This window comes from Rhinolophus sinicus, linkage group LG04 (assembly GCF_036562045.2).
Source record: "Rhinolophus sinicus isolate RSC01 linkage group LG04, ASM3656204v1, whole genome shotgun sequence".
NCBI lineage: Eukaryota > Metazoa > Chordata > Mammalia > Chiroptera > Rhinolophidae > Rhinolophus > Rhinolophus sinicus.
The window spans coordinates 128,873,035-128,896,925 of NC_133754.1; the positions used below are offsets into that span (position 1 = coordinate 128,873,035).

Consider the following 23,891-nt stretch of genomic DNA (forward strand, 5'->3'; position numbering starts at 1 on the left):
TATTGAGTGCCTGCTTTGTGCCAAGTATTGTTTTAGCTTAAAATACATTAGTAAATAAAAGAGACAAAGATGCTTGCCCTCCTCTATAAAAATTAACCTATGATAGTTAATTTTATCTATCAACTTAACTGGGCTAAGGCATGCCAATATAACTGGTAAAACATGTTTTTTGGGTTTGTCTGTGAGGGTATTTTGGAAGAGATGAGCATTTGAATCAGCAGACTGAGTAAAGAAGATTTGTCCTCATCAACGTGAGTGGGCGCTATCCAGTCCATTGCTCCCCCAACAGCCCAGCCCCAATAGAACAAAAACATAGAAGAAGAGCAAATTCTCTTTCTGTGTGAGCTGGAACTTCCATCTTCTACCCTTGGACATCAGAGCTCCTGGATCTTGGGCATTCAGACTCCATGACTTACACCAGCAACCCCCAGGTTCTCAGGATTTTGGACTCAGATTGAGTTATACTCCCAGCTTTCCTGGTTCTTCAGCTTGCAGAGGACATATCATGGATTTCTCAGTCTCCACAACTGTGTGGGATAATTCCTGTAACAAATCTCTTCTTGTATATGTGTATGTATGTATTATGTATATATATTCTCTCTCTCTCTCTCTCTCTCTCTCTCTCTCTCTCTCTCTCTCTTTGGTCTGTTTCTCTGAAGAACCCTGACAATACAGACATAATAATAAATGCACCGTACAGTGAGTTAGACCATAGTAAGTGCTATGGGGGAAAAGGAGAGCAGAAAAGGGAGAGAAGTAGTGAGACAAGTGGCATGGGAATGGGTAGTGGGCAAGCTTCATAGATAAGGTGAGATTTGAGAAAGATGACAAAGAAAGCTATGCAGATAGATCAAGGTGAAGAACTTTCCAGGTAGAAGGAATGGCCAGCATAAAGGCCACCAAAGCAAGAGCACCTTGGTGTGTTGAAGAAACAGTGGGCCACAGTGGCCTAACAGAGGGAGGGAGACGAGAATAGTAGGAGGTGAGGTCTAAGGAGTATAATGATGGGAAGATCTTACAGAGTCTTGCACACCAATGCGCACGCTTTGGCTTCTACTCCTAGTGAAATGCAGAGCCCAGCAAGGTTTAGAGAAAAGGAAGACATGCTCTGATTTGGGTTTTGAAATGATGATTCTGGGGGCTACAGATAAAACAGATTAGAGGGGAGCAAGGTGGAAGCAGAGAGACCAGTTAGCAAGGAGGTGCTGAAAGCATTAGGAAAAAAGATATAAACTGTCACATTCATTACTGGTGAGGAGATCAAGTTAAATCCTCTACGTAAATAAATTGCTTAATGTCTTAGACTAACTGAATCTTTGCCTTGTCTACTGGCTACAAGAAGATAAGCTGATGGGTTACTCTTGCTTCAGAAAGGTTTCTTAATGCAGAAGACCACGAAATCTGAAGAGGACGGGGAACAGAACACCTGGCAACTACTGTCAATTCTGGACTAAAACTCATTCAGGAAAATAATGTCCTATATTCCATTTTTAAAAAACAAGTCAAAAAACAAACAAACAATTTTGTAACCATCCCCCTAATTTTCTACCATGGATTAGTTTTTCTGAAATGGCGGGTAAGAGGGAAAGACTATATACTAAACTGAAAAAAGTTAGAAGAGGTAATAAAAGGGAGTAAAGCACTATTTCCTTCTTGCCATAATGGCAAAAAAGAGGATCTCTCTGGTAAATCCCTCCCAAAATAACTGAATTAACTTTGTAACAAATTCTAAGGCTGAGCTATCATCACACAGTAAGAATATGTCTTTTAGTAAGAATATAGGCTTTTTCATATATATATATATACAGAGAGAGAGAGAGAGACAGAGAGACAGAGAGAGACAGAGAGAGATAAATGTTTATATATATCGTACACATATGCACATGTACACACACACACACACACACACACACACACACCCTTGAATTAACCTAGGATAAATTTTTAAATTACTCCATTTGGGAGGAACAAAATATTTGGTCATCTTTGTGTAGCTGAAGCCGAGCCTAATGCAGTAGGCAAACTTAATTGTCCGGGTTCCATAAAATATTGAGCAATAAACTTTATTATTTCCCTCTTGATGAAGTGAAAATAAACCCAACCTGAGCTGGTGTAAGCAGAAAAGAAGTCCGTTAGAGTTACATGGGGCCATTTCATGGAGTCAAGAGCAAGAATGAAATGAGGTCCCAAGCAGGTATGTGAATGAGGGTTATCCACAGGAAGAGAGATGGCACACTCAGAAGAGTTCATCAGAAGAGAATTTAATGAAGAGACTATTTACAGAAATGTGGACAGGTTAAGAGAATAAATAAAATATGATGAGGCATCAAGAACTAGCACGAGTAGAAAATCAATACCATGTCTCAGTCTAAAGGGTCAAATGGAGGGAATGTTGTCACCATAATCCAATACAATCCACAGCTGTGGACGAGGACCCGCCTGACAGGAGCTGTGGCTACTGAAAAATGAAGCCACTGCCAGGAGGAATGCACTGGACCAGAGGGCGCAGGGGAAATAACACCCTGACTTTCTTTTCTTTCCTTTTTGCCTCTTAATCTGCTCTCCCAGATTCCTCTTTACCCACTGTCCAAATCCAACCAGAAGCCAGAGGACAAAAGAACCCAGATCATGCAGTTGATAGAGGTCAAACTCGACAAGGAAAAACAGACCAGAAAAGAATGATTCTTGGCAGGTAAATGCATGAATAACCAGCTCAATATGGAAACAAAGACCAGTCTATTAACATCACAAAAATCACGAATTCAGCACACAGTCCTTTTTCCAGGAACGCTTTCTCTGTAATATATACAGTACACATATACAGAGGGTGTCAAAAAAATGTATACACATTTTAAGAAAGGAAAAACTATATTAAAATTGTAATACTCAATGTATACCAATAACAAAAGATGAATACAAGTCATGTGTATACATTTTTTGGCACCCCCAGTATATGGCAAACTAGGAAGTTAAAAAACAATGGTTACTAGAAGAATAAAATTAAAACTTTACCAGAAGACAATTCTTTTTCTGTAGCCTTAGTAATAGCTTGTGAGTTGCTTTGTTATCAAAACTCATTTTAAAACTCAAGAGACATGACCTCATTATTCTTAGTTTTTCTAATTCAACTCTGAAAAAATATTTTAAATAACACTGAGGCATAAAATATATTATAATAATTTAATAATTTTTAAAATCCTAACACCATTTAACAAGGTACAACTCAATAATAGAACAGTACCATTGCAAAAGAAAATTTTATCCTCCAAAGCTTTATCAAATGTATTTGAAAACTTGATATCCACATTTTATGTCACTTTTTCTATACCTTGATTTTTTTCCACAGTAACAAACCATGAAACACCAATTTTTTGGAAAAAGTTTAAATAAAAACAAAGAAAGTTACACATTAATTTCATTAAATTACTGCTAAAACATATGAAGGAGAAAAGATCCAAAAACTAGGTAATAGCAAAGCACACTAAATTTCTAATAGTCACCAATAGAAATCTGCAGGTCCATCAGGAAAAATGGACCTTGATTATATTCTTCTGCTTTTTCTAGGACAATAAACTTTCTTGAACTTGAGAGTTTCCTAAAGAACTCATTTGCCAAATATCTGTTTGATTATTTTATAATACAGAGTCCTGGGGCTCAATTTTAAAGTGGATGGAATTTAATTTTACATGCTTTTTAAAGAATATAATTGAGTTAGAGAATAACAAATTATTCAAGGCTGACAGTATGGCAAAAGAAAACTGAAGTAGAAAAGTAAAAGTATTTCCGTCAAAGCTACCGCAGCACACACATGGCATAAGCACAAAACATTAAGGAAGCAAAAATCATAGACAGTATTCATGGCCAACTAATGCTTTTGCTAGTTCCCAAAATTTAACTACCTAATATACAATTGTTGTAGATCTTTATCATATTAAGTGTGCTAATACTAAAACCAAAACATTTTACCTAAGCATTTTTATCTGGAAAGAATATATAACGGGAACGAGGAATGAAGAAGAAAGCCAGCTTAGAAAGCAACAGTGTAGAATATGCAATGTTACAGCCTGTGTCCTACATAACCTTTTGAATGCATGACCTTTAAGTTGCTGAAGGTTGCCTCAGAATTTGGCTCAGTTTGATCGAAACATCTGCTCCCCTTGCAGGTATACTGTAAGGACTTTTTTCTCAGTTGGATTCAGAACACAGCAAGTGAGCCCTTGTCTGTCCAATCATACAGACCCCGACACTTGTAAATCAAGTTCTGGGAGGACAACAGCAGGTCCACATTCCATCACCTTTTCTCAGCTAGCTAGGCCAACTGACTGCTGTGCGGACTGCTCTTATCATGTCATCAAATCAAAACATGTTGAGATGAGGGACTACAAGAGGCATCTGCAGAATTCCCAAAATGTAGTGACTTTGGAACACTGACAGATGCATCTGTCATTTTATACCTTCAACTAACCTGATGTCCACTGGCCCGACACAGTAAAGCTGTCCAAGATCGATTCCAATTCTTTCATGTTATTTTCACATGTCTCTACGAGAAAGGCCTGGTGCTTCTTTGCCTTTTACATAAGGAGAAAATGACACATAATAAGGTCACACATAAGAGCTGCAGACGTTTTGTGTGAACATATATAGCACACATAAGTATAAACGAGCTAGTAATTACTCCATTCAAGTCTATTATTAATAAAGCTCTTTCTGTCTTAATCATACCTTTTACTTGGCTTAACGTAACATTGTATAAGGTCTCAATAACAATTTACCCAGGCCTTAGCGCCTGACACTATTCTAAGTACTTTATACACAATGATTCTTTTTTTTCTCACAACAACCCTATAAGGGAAGGGCAATTATTATCCCTATTTTACAGATATGAAAACTGAGACACAGAGGAATTGCAGAACACTGCAAAAGATCATGCTGGCAGTCATGTGGCAAATTGCCAGATGGTGGTCTAAAGTGACTGCAGTAAGTCCCATTAGAAGAAGGACACACCGCAGCCTACTCAAGAGGTGACGGTAGCTTAGGCCAGGGTCTTAGCAGTGAAAAAGGGGTGGAGGCTACATACTCTGGAAAGATACTTAGTCAGAGGTGGGATGGACAGACTTGGTAACCTTGTATTGGGTTAGGTGATGTTGACTGGATTAGACTGGACTGGACTGGACACAGCTGGGGTAGTGCTCAGATAAAAGGAGGAGTCTAGCCCAAAGTTTCAGGCTAGAAGAACGGGGCCAATTTCCATAGTTGAGTGAGAACAATGGAGGTGGAACACGTCTTATTTTGGCTGTTTTTGTTGTTTGTTTACTGTTTGTTTTTGGCAGGAAGCAGGAGTCATGAATTCTATTTTGATCATATTGCATTGGAGATACATTTGATACTCCCAGCACCAGCACAATGCCTGGCAAATAACAGGCCCTAAATAAATATATTTAAACTAATAACGAACAAGTAGAAAAATGTGGGAGGCATCTGGACATAATGATGGAAATCTCAGAAGAAAGATCCAAGCATAGGTCAAGATAGGAATCATCTATAGAGATCACCTAAAGAAATGAGAGCCTAAAATAAATAAATAAATAAATAAATAAATAAATAAATAAATAAAATAAAATAAAAAATTTTAAAAATTAAAAAAGAGAGCCTAGGACAAAGCCTTAAGAAACTCCAGAATTTAACAAAAAGAAAAAGCCAGCAAAGATTTTTAAAAAGGAAAATAATAATAATAATAATAGTATAGTGCCATGAAAATCAAGATAAGAGAACATTTCAAAGACAGAGTTGTCAGTTACGTGCAATGTCGTGGAACAGTCAAGCAAAATGGACACTAAAAAGTGTTCACTGTGCATGAAAGTCACTGGTGACCTTGATGGAATCTGTTATACCCCAGACTGGAACAGGTTGAAGAGAAGTAACCCTGACTTTTTTCTGTCTTAACTGAGTAAGAGAAATGTCATGGAAACAGGAGGCTGAGACAGCACTAAGCAGAGATAAAGGACAGTAGTAGGAAAGGAATGTAGGTTGGAAAAGAGGTTTTTTGTTGTTTAGTTTAATACATGAGAAACTTAAGCATGTTTAAAAGCTGATGAAACAGAGGCACTAGTGAAATAGTGCTTATAGATACAGAAGAAATGGGAGAATAGATATTACAGGATAAAATGACATCATCAAAATATGTAAAACTAATAATTCCTTCTTTAGATATCAGTTCAATTATCACTTCACTACCCAAACTATATCAATTGCCTCTATTAGATTCTTTTCAGCACTTATCACACATATGATTCTACATTGATTTGAATAAGTCTTTTATTAATGTCTAGCTCAGAGAATTGTTTTGTTTTGTCTCACCAGTGCATCCCCAGCACTGAGACAATACCAAGTATCTAAAATAAGAGTTAAATAGTTAAATCATAGTACATACTATCAACAGAAGACTGTTAAATCAATCAGGATTCATCCACACAAACTTAAAATAGAAGGAGGAAGCTCTTCTTCACATAGGTACTAATACAGAGCGATCTCTAAGCAATACTGTTGAGTTAAAAACAAGAGGGGGTGGGAAAGGAATGTTCCATTATAAAATAAATGATCAATGGTCTAAATGAAAGTCCTCTGAGTTGATATGCAAAAAGAAACAAACAAAAACAGACTTGAAGTTTTCTGCATTAGCATACCATTAGTAACATGCTTTGTAATGTTGTAATAGTAAACAAGTTAGTATGGGGGGGGGAGAGGGAGGGAGAACAGCATGTTTAATATGCTACCATTCCTGTAAAATGTGTGTGTGTGTGCATGCACATCTGCGCACATGGTGCACATATTTGTAAATGCAGAGACAATCTCTACACAGAATTACAAGAAAGTAGTAACTATGGCTGCCCCAGGGAAGAGAATCCGGGTGGCCAAGGGTTGGGAAAAGAGAGATTTCATTTGTACAACCTTTTGTATCTTTGAAATCTTGTATCATGTGTGTACCTATTATCCATTTTTAAAAATTTAATTAAGATATTTGAGGGAGGGTTGGGGGACAGAGGAGAAGGTGAAGGGATTAGAAAGTACAAATTGGTAATCACAAAATAGTCACAGGAATGTGAAATACAGTATGGGGACTTTAATCAATAATGTCGTAAAGATTATATAGTGTGTCAGATGGATACTGGACTTATCAGGAGGATCACTTCATAGATTGTATAGACGCCTGACCACTGCACTGAACACCTGAAGCTGATGTAGAATAATACTGAATTTCAACTATAATTAAATATATCATATATGTATTTTATATATATATATATATATATATATTCCAATGTTCATTGAAGCATTGTTTACAGTGGCCAAGACATGGAAACAACCAATGTGTCCCTTCAACAGATGATTGGACAACGAAGATGTGGTACATATATACACAATGGAATACTACTCTGCCATAAGAAAAGACGAAATACTGCCATTTGCGACAACATGGATGGATCTTGAGATTATTATGCTAAGTGAAACAGGTCAGAGAGAAAAAGTCAAGAACCACATGACTTCACTGATATGTGGGATATAAAACTGAAAGCAACAAAGGAACAAGACAAAGAAACAAAAACTCATAGACACAGACAATAGTTTAGTGGTTACCAGACAGTAAGGGGGACGGGGGGTGATAGATGAGGGTAAATGGGGTCAAATATATGGTGATAGAAGGAGAACTAACTCTGGTTGGTAAACACACAATGCAGTACATAGATGATGTAGTATAGAATTGTACACTTGAAACCTACCTAGTTTTGTTGACCATTGTTGCCCCAATAAATTTTAATTAAAAAAAAAATCAGGAATCTAGTAAATAAACTGCATTCTGTGAACTGCTCTAGCAAATTAATTTAACCTGAGCTGGTGGTCGTAGGAACTTCCAATTTATAGCCTGTTGGTCAGAAGCACAGATAACAAACTACCTGGACTTGTGATTGGTATCTAAAGGGGAGCAGGCAGTCTTGTGGGACTGAACTCTTAACCTGTAGAATCTGATGCCATCTCCAAGTAGACAGAGTCAGAATTGAGTTAAATTGTAGGACATCTAGCTGGTGTGACATAATTGCTTGATGTGGGGAAATCCCCACATACTCGATGACTAGATGTGTTTTGTGTGAGTAGTGTTGTGTGTAGAGAGAGACACAAAGGAGTCCTGTTCACAAACCAAATTTACCATATACGAAATTCCCATGGATATTCATAGCTACATTTTGAACTCTCTGTTCTGTTTCATTGATTTTTCTATTTTGTCAGTACCATACTCTTAATTATGGTAGCTTTATATTTTTTTTAATTTTACTTAGGTATAATTGACATAACATACAACTCACCTAATTGAAGTGTACAATTCAATGTTTTTACCATATTCAAAAAGTGCAACCACAATGTCATGTGGGGACTCAGCTCCCTCTTTCCACACAAGAACGCAGGATATGGTGAGGCCAAAAAGGAACAACAACGGAGCCATAGATAGGGGAGTCATACCACTATATTCTTGATGGCAGCTCGTTGAGACACAAATCCAAACATCCACTAGTACCCCAACGAGGGGTCTTCCTGCACCCCAGTCTCCCTGGCGGCCGGGCGAGACACAGGAAGTAGGATCCACATGATCCGCAATCTGCCATCTGCGCTTGCTAACCACACTTGCTGGCCGCAATCTGCCAACCACTTCTCTGAAAACCAACCAACAACCCTAGCGTAGCCACGGCAGTTATATTAGTGGCTAACCGGTAACAACTGATGGCCAACTAGTTACAGCTGCTGGCCATCTACTACCCGAGCCAGCACCTTTCCACGTTGAGGCCGAGAGCCTGGAAACTGCTCTATGGGACTCTGTCCCCACACGTAACCACAATCTAAATTTAGAACATTGTTGTCCCCAATAAAAGATACGCCATATCCAGTAGCTGTCACTCTCCACTCTCCCATCACCACCCCCACGCCTTCAGCAACCACCATTCTTATTTCTATTTCAATACATTCTCCTGGTCTGGGAACTTCATATAAATGCAATCATAAAATATGTGGTCTTTTATAACCGGCTTCTTTCACAAAGAATAATGTTTTCAAGGTTCATCAATTTTATATTATGTATCAATAATTTTTATTGCCAAATATTACATCCTATGAATAAGCCACATTTTATTTATCTAATCACCATCAGGTGATGAACATTTGGCTTGTTTCCACATTTTGGTTATTCTGAATAATGCTGGGATGAACATCCACATACAGGTTTTTGTGTGGTTGTACATTATCACTTCTCCTGGGTATATACCTAGGAGAGGAACTGCTGGGTCATATGGGCAAGCTAGGTTTAACTTTTTGAAAAACTGCAAAATGTTTTTCTAAAGGGGCTATATACCATTTTACATTCCCACCAGCAATGTGTGAGGGTTTCAATTTCTCTACATGTTCATCAAAACTAGGGCTGCCCACTTTTTTTATTATGGCCATGCTAATGAGTATAAAGAGGTATCTCCTTGTGTTTGTTTTGTTTTTAGTTTTTTTTTTGTTTTGTTTTTTAAGATTTTATTGGGGAAGGGGAACAGGACTTTATTGGGGAACAGTGTGTACTTCCAGGACTTTTTTCCAAATCAAGTTGTTGTCCTTTCAGCCTTAGTTGTGGAGGGTGCAGCTCAGCTCCAGGTCCAGTTGCCATTGCTAGTTGCAGGGGGCCCAGCCCACCATCCCTTGCGGGAGTTGAACAAGCAACCTTGTGGTTGAGAGCCCACGCTCCAAACAACTGAGCCATCCAGAAGCTCAGTGGCAACTCAGCTCAAGGTGCCATGTTCAGTCTTAGTTGCAGGAGGGGCAGCCCACCATCCCTTGCGGGACTCCAGGAGTTGAACTGGCAACTTTGTGGTTGAGAGCCCACTGGCCCATGTGAGAATCGAACTGGCAGCCTTCAGAGTTAGGAGCACGGAACTCCAACCACCTGAGCCACCAGGCCGGCCTGTCCTTAGGGTTTTGATTTGCATATCCCTATTAATTTTGAACAATTTTTTACATACTTATTCACCATCTCTATATCTTCTTTAAAAAGCTGTCTATTAAACCTTTAGCCTATTTTTAAATTGAGTTCTTTTTTAATTATTGAGGTGTAAGAGGTATTTATATATTCTGGATACAAGTTCTTTATCAGACATTTGACTTGCAAAAATTTTATATTTTTGTGGTTGTATTTTCATTTTCTTTATTGTATCCTTTGACTCATATAAGTTTTTAATTTTAGTGAAGACCAAAATATCTATTTTTTGCCACTTTTTCAGTGTGGCACCTAAGAAACAAATGCCTAAGAATTATGTGGTTTTTGCTATTATATTTAAGTCTACAAACCATTTAACTTTTGTGTAGGGGTCTAATTCATTATTTGGCAAGTGGATACCAAGTTCCCTCAACACCATTTGTTGAAAAATACTATTGATATTTAATCGACTTGGCACCCTTTTTGAAAATCAATTAAACATAACTCTAAGGGTTTGTTTCTATACTCTCAATTCTTTTCCATTGATCTGTATGTCTATCATTAAGTCAATGCTACACTATAGCTTTCTAGTAAGCTTTAAAATTGGGAAATGTTGCTCCTCCAATTTTACTCTTCTTTCTCAAGGTTATTTTGACTCTTCTACATTTCTTACATTACCATCTGAATTTTAAGCTCAGTTTGTCAATTTCTGCAAAAAGCCAGCTGGGATTTTGATAGCATATTGAATCTATATCAATTTGAGGAGTACCGACATCTTAACAAGTAACAGTAGTAACTCTTATGATCCATGAACATGGGATGTCTTTCCATGTACTTAGGTCTTGTTTAATTTCTTTCAGTGATGATTTGCAGTTTTCAGCATGTAATTCTTGCACTTCTTTTATAATTATTCCTAAGTATTTTATTATTTTTGACAATATTATAAATGGAACTGTTTCCTTAATTTCATTTTTGGATTGTTCATTGCTAGTGCACAGAAATACAATTGATTTTGTGTATTGATCTTGTATCCTGCAACCTTGCTAAACTCATTTATTAGTCTAATATGTGTGTGTTCCTTATTATTTTTAATATACAAGATCATCTTATCTGTAAATAGATAGTTTACTTCTTCTTTTCCAAAATGGATGTCCTTTATTTTTTTAATTGCCTAATTGCCTTGACTGGAACCTCCAGTACAATGTTGACTAGATGTGGTAAGAATATAAATCCTTGTCTTGCTCCTGATCTTGGGGAGAAAGAATTTAGCCTTTTGCCATTGACTTTGATATGAGCTGTAAGTTTTTCAGAGATTCTCTTTATCAGATTGAGGAAGTTCCTTTCTATTCCTAGTTTGTTGAGCATTTTCATCATGAAAAGATGTTGAATTTTATCAAAAGTTTTTCTGTGTCTATTAAAATGATCATTTGGTTTTGTCATTCTGTTAATAAGGTCTATTACACCAGCTGATTTTCAGATGTTAAACCAGTCTTACATTCTTGGGATAAATCCCATTTGATCATGGTATAAAATCCTTTTTATATCTATCTGGATTTGGTTTGCTAGTATATTGTTGAGGATTTTGGCATCTATATTCAAAAAGGATGCAGGTCTGAGTTTTCTTTTCTTGTAATTATCTTTGGGGTTGTTTTTGTTTGTTTTAATCAGAATAATACTGACTTAACAGAATCAGATTGGAAACGTTACCTCCTCTTCTGTATTTTTTTTTTTAAAGAATTTGTAAAGAATTGGTATTAGGTATAATGGCTAGGTCATAAGATAAGTCCAATTTTAACATTTTGAGGAATTTCCAAACTGTTTTCCAGAGTGGTGATACCATTTTACATTCCCAACAGCAATATATGAGAATTCCAGTTTCTCCACATCCTCACTAACAATTGTTATTACCTATCTTTTTTATTATATTCATCCTAGTGTGTGTGACACAATATGCCATTATGGTTTTGATTTGTAGTTTCCTGATGACTAACGATACTGAGCACCTTTTCAAATGGTTTACTGGCCATTTCTACGTTTTCTTTAGAGAAGTCTCTGTCCATATCTTTTCTGCATTTTCCAATTGGGTTTTTGTCTTTTTATTGTTGAATTATAAGAGTTATTTATATATTCTAGATAAAACTCCTTGTATGATATGCAAATATTTTCTCCAATTACATGAGTTGTCTTTTCATTTTTCTGATGGTGTTCTTTGAAGCAGAAAGGTTTTCTTAATTTTGATGATTAGTAAATTTTCTTGAATGAAATTGTTTCCTTTGCCCTTGGGACAATTTCCAGAGTTTAAATGATGTTTTTCTAAGTTTTTCACCAGTTTAATTTTTGCTTTGCTAGTTAGAGGGTTCACCAAGCTCCGTACTCCATCAATCCCGAACTTGTTCACTACCGCATACTCAAATTTTAATATCCTAATTTTATTAGAGTAATCTTTTCTAGGTCTTCTTATTTCGTATTTGCCTAGTGTTATGATATAATTATCTTTCCAGAGAAACTCCAGCATTATATTCATAAGTTACATAAACACACACACACACACACACACACACACACACCCTGTTATTTCAACACATATATTACCTTTAATGCTCATCAAAAATCCTGCATAGTAGAAATTATTAGAATCATTTTACAAATGAGCAAACACATTCAGAGAAATAAGATCACTTGGGGGTCACACAACAATTATGATATAGGACTAGGATTAAAACCCAGATCAATCTGTCTCCAAAATATATGTTCTTTCTCTTATGCCATGCGGACTGAGGCTAAGACCCCATCAATACCAAGGGATAAAAATTTACAGAAAATAAATGTAGAAAAACACACAAATTACATACTTGGAGACAGCTCAATATGAAGATTCAATTAAATTCCTAGTTCAACACTAATTCTCTTTCAAGTACAGGGCTCAACCCTGACTAAAGATGAGCTAAAATTTTAACACCGTTACAGTTTAAAATCAAATTAATGTCAAATTAGCCAGGAAACATTGACAAGTATAAAATTTTTCAAAGACTGAAGAAGAGGTTTGATCAATGACAAGACCTAAGAAGAGTTAACTACATCTGAAAATGGCTATTACATTTATAATTAGTAGTAGTATAATTTTCTACAGAGATATCTGACTAAGAGTCTTATAATATAGCCAATAAAATTTTTACTTATGTTTAATGGTTAGACTTACGAACCAGCTAATGACCAGAAAAAATGACTTTGTTTTACAGTTGACAATTTTTTTCCTAATAAATTGTTTTAGTTTTATAAATGAAACTTCCATTCTTCTTCTTTCATACAGCAGAAGTGCCTGGAGTATTTTTTAATGTAAATTGTACTGATGTCACGTTCAGCGCAACACAGGCAGTGAGAGAAGGAGAAGGGGCGGCGAAAGGTTAAGAAAGAAACTAAAGTCAAGAGATTTATGCAATAGGGGTCAAGGGTCTCACAGCCTCAAAGAGGACTGAGAGCCCCAAATCGGGCCACTGTGTGGCTTTTATTGATGTACAAACAAGGAAGTAGCATTGTTTTTTCCACAGTCTGTGAGTCTCATACATCATACCAGAAAACTGATTCAAACCAATCACCCTTGCCTGCAAACAGCCGGAACAGAAAGTCTTATGGTGTCTTAATAATTGTTAAGTGTACCTCCCCAGGGACAAAACCTTTATATTGAAACTTACTGATAAGAGTAGATGTAGAACTGATGTTATCACATCATTGAATCACTTCCCAAGCAGGTTGTGGGAAGGAATATAGCCACAGAGGAAGAAGCTCTCCTTAGCCGGGGGAAGGTGGGGGGCTGTGCCCACATCTATCAACCCCGTGAGTTCTCCTGATGACCCCCCCATGCTACTGTGCCTGGCTTAGGTTGTTCCTCCTTTGAGGAATCTTACCCGTCATTAACTAACAAGCCATCCTTTGGGGCCAAACAAGGAGACATAAGATATAAGCACAAGGTGAAGCAAAGCGCCTGAAAGGATCAGTCTCACAGATTCTTCTTTCTTTAGGGGTAAGTATGAGGGGACAGATGGTTAGGCTGCTGCGTGACAACATCCTTATATTTAAATTTTTTTCCCAAAGCTTTTAGTTAATAGTCTTTATACTAGCAGGAAATTGTAAATTGAAAACAAAATCTATCAGCTAAATAAATAAAACTTTTGGATTCAAACAAAGTGCCAACCAAAGATAAAATACTAAGTTTCCAATTTTTGACTAACATGTTTTACCAGGTGACATAAAGAATAAGTTTAGGGGAAAAAAATAAAATAAAATAGGCTAGGTTAAATGTTAAATTGTTGATTCAACAAATCCCTGTAATTCAATAAATCCATAGAAGTTACTAAGGTCATTTTTTAGTGAAACTAGTATTTAATGAAATTAATATTAAAATGAACTTCTGAGACAGTTCTGAACATTTTTTAACTCTAGTAAGTTTTCTAATTTTTTATTTGCATATATTTTAAGCCATTATGAAGGAATTCTGAGTAACAACAGGAGCATCAGATCCCATAATAAATATCACAGACTTTTGCTTCACAGCGCTCACCTTTTTATCATATCTTCCACCTAGTTACCATTACATACTCAGTGCATTTTTAAGGACTCAAGGAGAGCTTGCTCAGCTGAACTGAATTTGATCTGGTTAGCTTTCATAATCATCACTAGCTGCAGCTTTTCCTGTATCATATTAATGATAGCTAATATCTATTCATAAAACTATTTACTATTTCTCACCTTACTTCCCTATGTTGCTTCCATGGATGTGAGCATTCTATCATCCCAATTACTTATTTCATATGATGAAATGTCACCCTCTCTCATGTAGCTTTACAATTAGTTTATTGTTTAGTAAATGCTACCTTCCAGTCTATATATGGGTCTTGATATCTCTCTCTCCTCTCTCTCTCTCTCTCTCACACACACACACACACACACACACACACACCACATACACACACACACGAATACCATTTTACTTTTTCACAGGTCAAAAATGAGATTTGAATGTTCAAAACTTAGTCATTTGTATAACAATAAATTTCAAAAAGCTTATGCCCACATTATAAATTTAGAAAGCCAGCCATATAACAAATATTTAAACACACAAATACAAACACACATTCGATGAATACTATGTAATAATATTACATTTTTAAAGGCTACTAAGAGAGACAGAAAGTGATCTTTATATTACCAAAAACAATGCTCATATATAAATACTACTCCTATTCCAGGTGAAAAACAGTGATCAACAATTTTTTAGTAAAATTCGGAATAGAATATTTTTAGCCCATTAATTTCGAAAGCCTCCTGCAAAATCAGAAACATATCCTTCTAAAGCAAACCTAATAGATCATTTGAAGGAAAATATTATCAAGAAACATTAACTTTACCACAAAGCATAGCAATCAAAGCACTTTCCAAAATCCTATCTAATACTAGCAATCGTTATTATTATATAAGCAGCCAAGTTTCCAAAGTATAGGGAAAAAATATACACTTGACTATTTTCAATCACAAGTTCTTTAGAGAATAAAATATTCTTTGAGCAAAACCTCATGAGAACTACAATTCCCTTTCCAATATATGGTCTCTCCTAAAGCTGTAAGTAAATATTACTGAGTGGCAGAAAAACAAATCTCAAGAAATGATGGACTTAAAAAAATTTCATTGTAGAAAGCACAAAGCAAGTTCTAATAACACCAATTTGAAAATGATAGCTCCCCAGCTTGGAGCGAGGCAGATATAAAAATTCATAGTAATGACTAAAAGACCCATCGGATCTGATAAGCCTCTGATGGATTTTAATAAGTATGATCACTGAGCAGCTTAAACTGGAAATTTAGTTTTATTTAATAGCTAATTAAATCATTATTAAATTCATAGATTTAGAAATTAATAGTTCAATTTTAATCAAAACTTTTTAAAGTCAAATTCAATAATGTGTAACAAAGAACACGAAATGAATTTTGTTAAATCCTTAGATGTCTAATGTTGAAAGTCTATAAATTCTATCACATTAAAGATAATAATAATATACTATTCATTTACTAATCATATTTTATGCAGTTCATTATTAATAAAGAAAATTATATGTGTATATATATATATGTTCATATTCCATGTAGAGGGTTTTTTTTATTAGTTTCAGGTATACAAAGCAACGTTAATAGACATTTAAATCTCTCATAAAGTGATAACCCACACCTCAAGCCTCTACCCCTCTGACATCTTACATAGCTGTTACAATACCATCGACTATCTTCCCTCTGTTGTACTCCATATATATTTAGTTATAGTTGACATTCAATATTATTCTACTTCAGCTTCAGGTGTATAGCACATTGGTCAGACATCTACACAGTCTGTGATGTGATCCCTGTGATAAGTCCAGTGCCCATCTGGCACCTTACATGATCTTTATAATATTGTTGATTATATTCCCCATACTGTATTAACTACAAATTTGTATTTCTTAATGCCTTCACCTTTTCCTCCCTCCCCAACCTCATTCCCATCTATCACCCTGATAGATCTGGTACCTATCTAGCACCATATCTAGTTATGACAATATTATTGACTATATTCCTTATGTTATACCCTACATCCCCATGACTACTGTATAACAACCAATTTGCACTTCTCAATCCTTTCCCCTTTCACCCATCCTTAACCCCCCTCCCATCTTAAGAAGTCCCTCTAAGAGTCCTTGTAATACTGGTTTGGTGGTGATGAACTGCTTCAGCTTTTTCCTGTCTGGGAAGTTCTTATCTGTCCTTCAATTCTAAATGACAGCTTTGCTGGGTAGATCAATCTTGGTTGTATGTTGTTGCTTTTCATCACTTGGAATATTTCCTGCCACTCCCTTCATGCCTGCCAAGTTTCTGTTGAGAAATCAGCTGACAGTCTTATGGGGGCTCCCTTGTAGGTAACTAACTGCTTTTCTCTTGCTGCTTTTAAGACTCTCTCTTTGTATTTAACCTTTGGCATTTTAATTATGATGTGTCTCAGTGTTAGCCTCTTTGGGTTCATCTTCTTTGGGACTCTATGTGCTTCCTGGGCGTGGATATCTATTTCCTTCACCAGGCTAGGGAAGTTTTCTGTCATTATTTCTTCAAATAGGTTTTCAATTCCTTGCTTTCTCTCTTCTTCTTCTGGTACCCCTATAATGAGAATGTTGGTATGCTTGATATTGACCCCTTAAACTCTCCTCAATTGTTTGGATTCTTTTTTCTTTTTTCTGTTGGTTGGGTGTTTTCTGCTACCTTATCTTCTACATCGCTGGTTGGATCCTCTGCTTCATCTAATCTACTGTTGATTCATTCCCTGTAATACAGTCTTCATTTCTGTTATTGTATCCTTTATTTCTAACTTGTTCTTTTTATGGTTTTCATCTCCATTTTTATGCTTTCTATCTCTCTGTTAAAGTTCTCCCTGAGATCAGTGAGCATTCTTATAACCAGTGTTTGGAACTCTGCATCTGATAGATTGCTTATCTCCATTTTGCTTAGTTCTTTTTCTGGAGCTTTATTCTGTTCTTTATTTGGGACAAGTTTCTTTGTCTCCCCACTTTGGCTGCTTCCCTGTGTTTGTTTCTACATATTAGGTAGGGCTGTGATGTCTTCCAGTCTTAGTAGTCTTATGTAGTAGGTGTGCTGTGGGGTTCAGTGGTGCAGTCTTTCTGGTCACCTGAGCCATGCACTCCAGGTGTGTCCCTTGTGTGGGTTGTGTGTGCCCTCCTTTTGTAGTTGAGCCTTGGTTAATAATTGCACATCAATGTGAGGGACTGACCCTTGGACTCACTGGATGTGAGGATTAGCCTTGACTACAGTAGAGGGTTGTTGTGCAGGGGCTGATTCTACAGAGCAGGATCTGCCTCAGCAGGACTCTAGTGCCTGCCCAATCCGCCCCTTGGGTGTGTCATATTTGGAGGTGGGTGGGTGATGTTCCAGCTCATTTTGAAGCAGGCCACTGGGGCGCCAGCCCCAGCACCACTTTGGAGGGAATCCGCTGTAGGTCAAGTTCAGCCACAGCCCGTGCCCCACCCATGGCCACCCAACAGGAGCTATAAAGAAATCCACAGATGACTGCCACCCACGCTGTGCTTGGAAGCACCTTGAGAGGCCAAGCCGCAAACCAAGGCCACCTGCCACTAGTGCCGGTTTAGGGCTGCTCAGCCAGAGGTACAGGACACGCTCAAGCCAGATGCTGCATGTCTGGGTTCCACAACGCTTTGAGAGACCCTAGGAAAGAGCAGCTTAAGCCAAAGCAGGCAGTCTGCGTGAAAAAGCCACTGAAAGCAGCCTGGGTGTGCCCAAAAGTTGGGCAAGGCCAGGTCTCAAATAACCAAGGTGTGGTGAATGAACAGCGGAGACTCAGAAATGGCAGCCACTTGTGTTCACAGGCCAGGAAGGGGGAGGGCTCAACTAAGAAACAATGGCCTCCGCCAGATCCCCCATCCAAGAGAAAGCCACCTCTCCAGCCCCCGTCTCAAGCCAGACAACTCAGTTCTCCACCATATATATGTCCCTGGTATCTTTCCAGCTGCTGCCCCAGCCCTGGAGCTCAGAGCCAGTGATTCCATTGGTGGGTAAGTCTGCACGCAGTCCTTTAGGAGGAGCGCCTGTGAGTGCAGATGCATTGTCTCACTCAGTCACAATCTCTGCTGTTTTTCACAACCAAAAATTATGGGGACTTCTCTCCCCAGCACTGGAACCCTGGGCTGGGGCGGGGCTGGGATCTCTCACCCTTTAGGGGATTGGGGGGGAGCCCCGACAGCCAAAATAGTCACGTGGGTGTTGGACTACCCGTTCTGCTTCTTTGACCTTCCTACCAGTCTGAAAGTGGCTTCTTCTCCACGTCCTTAGTTGAAAGGGTTCAGTTCAGCTTGATTTTAGGTGATTCTCAATAATGGTTGTTTGGTAGATTAGTTGTAATTTTTATGTGGTTGTGAGAGAAGGTAAACACAGCGTTTACCTACTGCGCCATTTTGCTTGTCTCCTTATCATATTTTTTAACCCATTCATTGAATAGGAGGAATTTCATTAATATAAAAACACAATTAAAGTTGGCTGGGTTTACATTTTGGACTTTTCCAAAATTATTCTATATTTTTATTACATCTCTTTATACAGGGGAACTATCACTTTCCAACTGGTTTATTAATACTTTGCATGTCCTGACCAAGGTGCTCTATAAGGCCTCTTCCAATTCTAAAAGGCTATAATATACCACATTATACAACTGTTATTTTTAAGTCTCAAAACTTCCTGAAGTCTTTGCATATTTTTAATAACAACTTGATCTCTCTAGTAAACCTTAGAGGAAAGTGGCTTTAATTTTCTTTTGTAATACAACAGAGAAGATAAAAACCAAGACTTGAATAATGGCCATGAATGTGACCCAAACTAGAAAACAAGCTGTTACCTCAATGGGAGAGAAAAATTACCTGTAGGTAATTTATACTTCTATGAAATACTGAAACTACCATGTTCAAAAGAAATATAACTGTGGAAAGACACACTAGGTTATACAGGATCATGGAATGTCATGAAAACAAAGTTTTATTTCCAATAGCAAAAGGTAAAAGCTTCCTCAAGTCATTTTCTCTTCAGTCAAAAACAATTATGGGGGCCGGCCCAGTGGCTCAGGCGGTTGGAGCTTCATGCTCCTAACTCCGAAGGCTGCTGGTTCGATTCCCACATGGGCCAGCGGGCTCTCAACCACAAGGTTGCTGGTTCAACTCCTCGAATCCTGCAAGGGATGGTGGGCTCGGCCCCCTGCAACTAAGATTGAACACGGAACCTTGAGCTGAGCTGCCTCCCAGATGGCTCAGTTGGTTGGAGCGCGTCCTCTCAACCACAAGATTGCTGGTTCGACTCCTGCAAGGGATGGTGAGCTGCGCCCCTTGCAACTAGCAACAGCAACTGGACCTGGAGCTGAGCTGTGCCCTCCACAACTAAGACTGAAAGGACAACAACTTGAAGCTGAACAGCACCCTCCACAACTAAGATTGAAAGGACAACAACTTGACTTCAAAAAAGAAAAAGTCCTGGAAGTATACACTGTACCCCAATAAAGTCCTGTGCCCCTTCCCCAATAAAAAAACCTTTAAAAGAAAAAAATTATGAATGCAAAGCAAAAATAACACCCAGACTTTGAGGATGCAGAACTAGAAAAACTGCAGTTTTTTGTGGTTTAAAATGTTTACTCTAATATATACCTCTTTAGAGAAAAAATTTTAAAAACTTCTCCCCAAAGGCCACTAATCTATTGAAATAAAAAAAAAGCAATACAGGAATATGTGCAAGAAAACCGTATTCAGGAAAACCGATAGATGAATTTTCTTTTTTACAAAAAAGAAAAACGCACTTACTATTTATAGTAATAATATTTCCATTAAATGAATTTTCATTAAATAATTTTAAAATTTCATATTATAGTCAGGTAAAAAGACAGAGTGCAACAGTTCTAATAAGCACAAAACAGAACAAGTTAAAAAAGAAAGCTAAAAACAGTGAAGGGAAGAAAGAGAGGAAGAAAGGAAAACAGAAAGGTGGAAGAAAATAAGACATAAAGCCAGGGACTTAAGAGAGAAGGAAAAATGGAAAGGAACAGATTAAAGAGTTAGGTTGAACCATATGAAATGTAAATCACTTAGCTTGCAATCTGAGTACGTTTTTGAAACATCCCACTAGCTACTCAGCAAGGAACTATTCACAGATCTGCAACTGCTTTTAGTAATGCATCAAGCTTTGAAGAAACAATTAATCCACAATCTTCAGGGCATTCATCATGGTGAGTGCCAAGGACCCAAATACACAAAGGAGATTGCTAGTGAGCTGCAACTTGCCTCATTTCAGATCATTCACCAAGTAAAATTTTTTAATCACAAAGCACCCATACCCTCAGTGGTGAATTAAGCCCGTCTTCTTTTATTTTGTATCTAATTAGTGGAGTGCTAGAAGGCCAGAATTAGGGTGCATGCAACTTACATTGCTGACTCTGTGTTCAACTGTTGCATTCCCAGTTATACCTCTGCCTCACTTTCCAAACTATTGAGTACAGTGTCTCAGAAGCGAGCAGACCAAATCCAAGACTCAGGTCAATGACTCTGATGTGCTTCTCTCCACCACTGATTCACCCTCCTGAACCAGGAGTTAAGAGGTGGGATAGCCCATTAAATTTAGGGTAGCACATAACAGTGAATGGGACCAGAGTATGCTATCCAGAGAGCTCTAAACTCCCTAAAACCTGACATCCAAAGTACTCAAACGACAAATTCAACCACAGAGCAAGGAATAACATCAATCCCTGAATCAGAACACATTGAATATCCTGAGTTGAGTGGAGACTACATAATATTGGCTCATTTGAAAATGAAAAATACTTTCAGTTTTATCCCATTATTACCTATCTGGGCAGCATTGATCTGGCCACCACTTAGTATAACCCGGTCTCCACCTTTTTCAACAAGGAGAAAAAATTCTCATTTCCCTCAGTAACTGATAGCAATAGAGTTGTGGGATATAACTGAAAATGAAGTAGCCAAGTCTCCGAGGAAGATAATGTATGTGGGGAAGAAGACAAAGAGGAACTAGGGTATTACTATAGACTTTATGCCCTCCCTGTTAAGGATTCCAGCAAACTTCAGAGTAGGAGGATGCTGCATCGACCAAATAAGTCCACCCAACAAACATTTCTTGAGGCAAGTACTATAGTGGAATCTTGGTATGTAAAATGAACCCAGTTAATCTCAATGCATTCACAGTCTTTTGGGACAGATAGTACACATCACATTTTGGTGGGAGTTATGATGAAGATGCTAAAGTAAGTACGAAAGACACAGAAAGTGGGGAAGGAGCAGAATTCTGACTTTAGGTGGGTGATAAAGGAGGGAAAGATGGATGGAATCACAGAAAACATCACAGATCACAGATATCAGAGAGAGGTGTTACAGAACATACAGGAATTTATTAATGGAAAAGAAGAGCAGGAGCATTTTAGTCAATGTGGGTCAAAAAAAAATGAAGAACAGCCTGCACAAAAGCAAGAAGATATGATAAAACATCACATGTTTAGGAAGCCAATAGTACTCTAACGGGGCTGAGGCAAGGCACTAGCAAGAGAAGCCAGCGAAGTTACCATGGAGCCCAAAGAAAAGGGCCTCAGACAAGAAGCTGGACTTTATCCTGAAAGCAAGAGGGAGACGTTGATGGTGTTTGAATAAAAGGTGACACGAACAGATCAATACTTTAGGAAGACAAATTTGGTGATGATGCAAAAGCTAGATTATTGGGGAACGGAGACAACGTGATCAGGTACAAAATCATTACAAAAGGGAGTCGATGAAATCATTAGATCTATTCATTATAAATCCTGAGACACCTCCCCACCATCCACCTAGGTCGCATTATTTTATGCACCTAAGAATAAATAAATAGGTAAGTAAGAACCCCTGAATAAATTTGAAAACATTCTAAAATTCAGAATTTTCACTAATTCAATTAGTTTTCCCAATTATGCCAAAGAAGAAAGGTTTTATTATGTACATCTTAGTTGTAATCAGTATCCTCTGTTTTGAAATTTTATATCAATGGCACTAAAATTACTTTCATATTATAATCGCATGGCAAGTTATAAGGAAAAAAACCTGTTAAACATCAAATTTGACCCAATAAAATAATTGCCATAGGGTTTTCTTTTTTATCCTTACCATTACGAGTTCTTCCTGTAATTCACTGCAACTTTTTTCATTATACTGGAGTCTCTTTGAAAGGTCTATAATTACTTTCTTCTGTTCCTCAATCTCTTCATTCAGTTTCTTGTTTTTGGAGAAATACTCTCTTTCTAATCTGAAAAGTTAAAGTATGAGAGCAAGTTTTTCGAATATGACTTTATCAAGTCCTATTAGACACCTCTAAGACAAGTGGCAGATGTACTATATATAACATGTTTTCAAGCCAAAGACATTTATAGGTCACTTCTCATTTTTTCAAATAAAAAGGGCTGCGCATTCTTAAATGAAAGACTAAAAAAATAATACCTCCCCCTTTTGTTAGCAGATATTTGTACTATGCCCAACGTTATAAGCAAGATACATTTAGTGTTGATTTGTTCTCTATTATTTTTGATGCACAAAACCCACTCACCACAGTTCAATTAGCTCAGAAACTGTCTCAAGACACAGAAGAGTCCCATCGAACAATCTTCTAATTAAAGTGTAGCATTAGACATGGAACAAATGTTTTACTCCTGCATGTCCATGTCTAGGTGGAACTAGAGTGACAGCACGGAAAATCCAAAAGCAAAAATAGTCAAAAATGATTCAGATTCACTGTGAAGACACATGAATTTTTTTTCCTATTTACGTTTTTATCAGGCCAGCATTAAACTGTATTTACATTCTTGCATGAAAAGTAGGTTGGAAGTATTTTAGTTTAAAATTTGCTGTAGATAATACACCAAATCACTTCAGACTTTCTGACACTAGAACTGAATAAATAGCCAGCTAAACTATGAAAGGCGGTAAATATCAAAAAAGACATTTTCAGAATGCAAGTTTTAAAATTTTTCTTCTCATGTGTAATTTCTCAAGAAGCTATTCTAAGGGGAAGTAAACCAAACAAGGAAGAAGATACAAAATCAGCAAACAAGAGATCCGATATAGAAAAGAAGCAGAGGGAATTGCAGGATGATGGTGAACGGAAGTCCCAGGATGACTTAAAAGGGAGCCTATAAAGCAATTTGTCCAGTGGACAACTTAGAGAATGGATTCCAGTAGTCTAAGTTTTATCTTAGAGAAAACTTAAATATGATACAATTTCTGAGGTGTAGGAACATAATGAGAGACTCTCAGTTCTAGAGAGTTTAAGAATAA

General features: G+C 37.3%; 1 protein-coding gene across 5 annotated transcripts in view; it reads right to left on the reverse strand.

Moving 5' to 3' along the window:
- CCDC171 (coiled-coil domain containing 171) overlaps window positions 1-23,891 on the reverse strand; it is a 276,992-nt gene that overhangs the window by 193,371 nt on the left and 59,730 nt on the right. For all 5 annotated transcript variants that reach the window (XM_074330354.1, XM_074330355.1, XM_019739198.2 and 2 more), the window contains 2 exons: window positions 22,728-22,866; window positions 4,466-4,568 (listed from right to left, as the gene is read on the reverse strand). In XM_074330354.1, coding sequence (XP_074186455.1) covers window positions 4,466-4,568; window positions 22,728-22,866 — 242 coding nt within the window. The remainder of the gene's footprint in view (window positions 1-4,465; window positions 4,569-22,727; window positions 22,867-23,891) is intronic.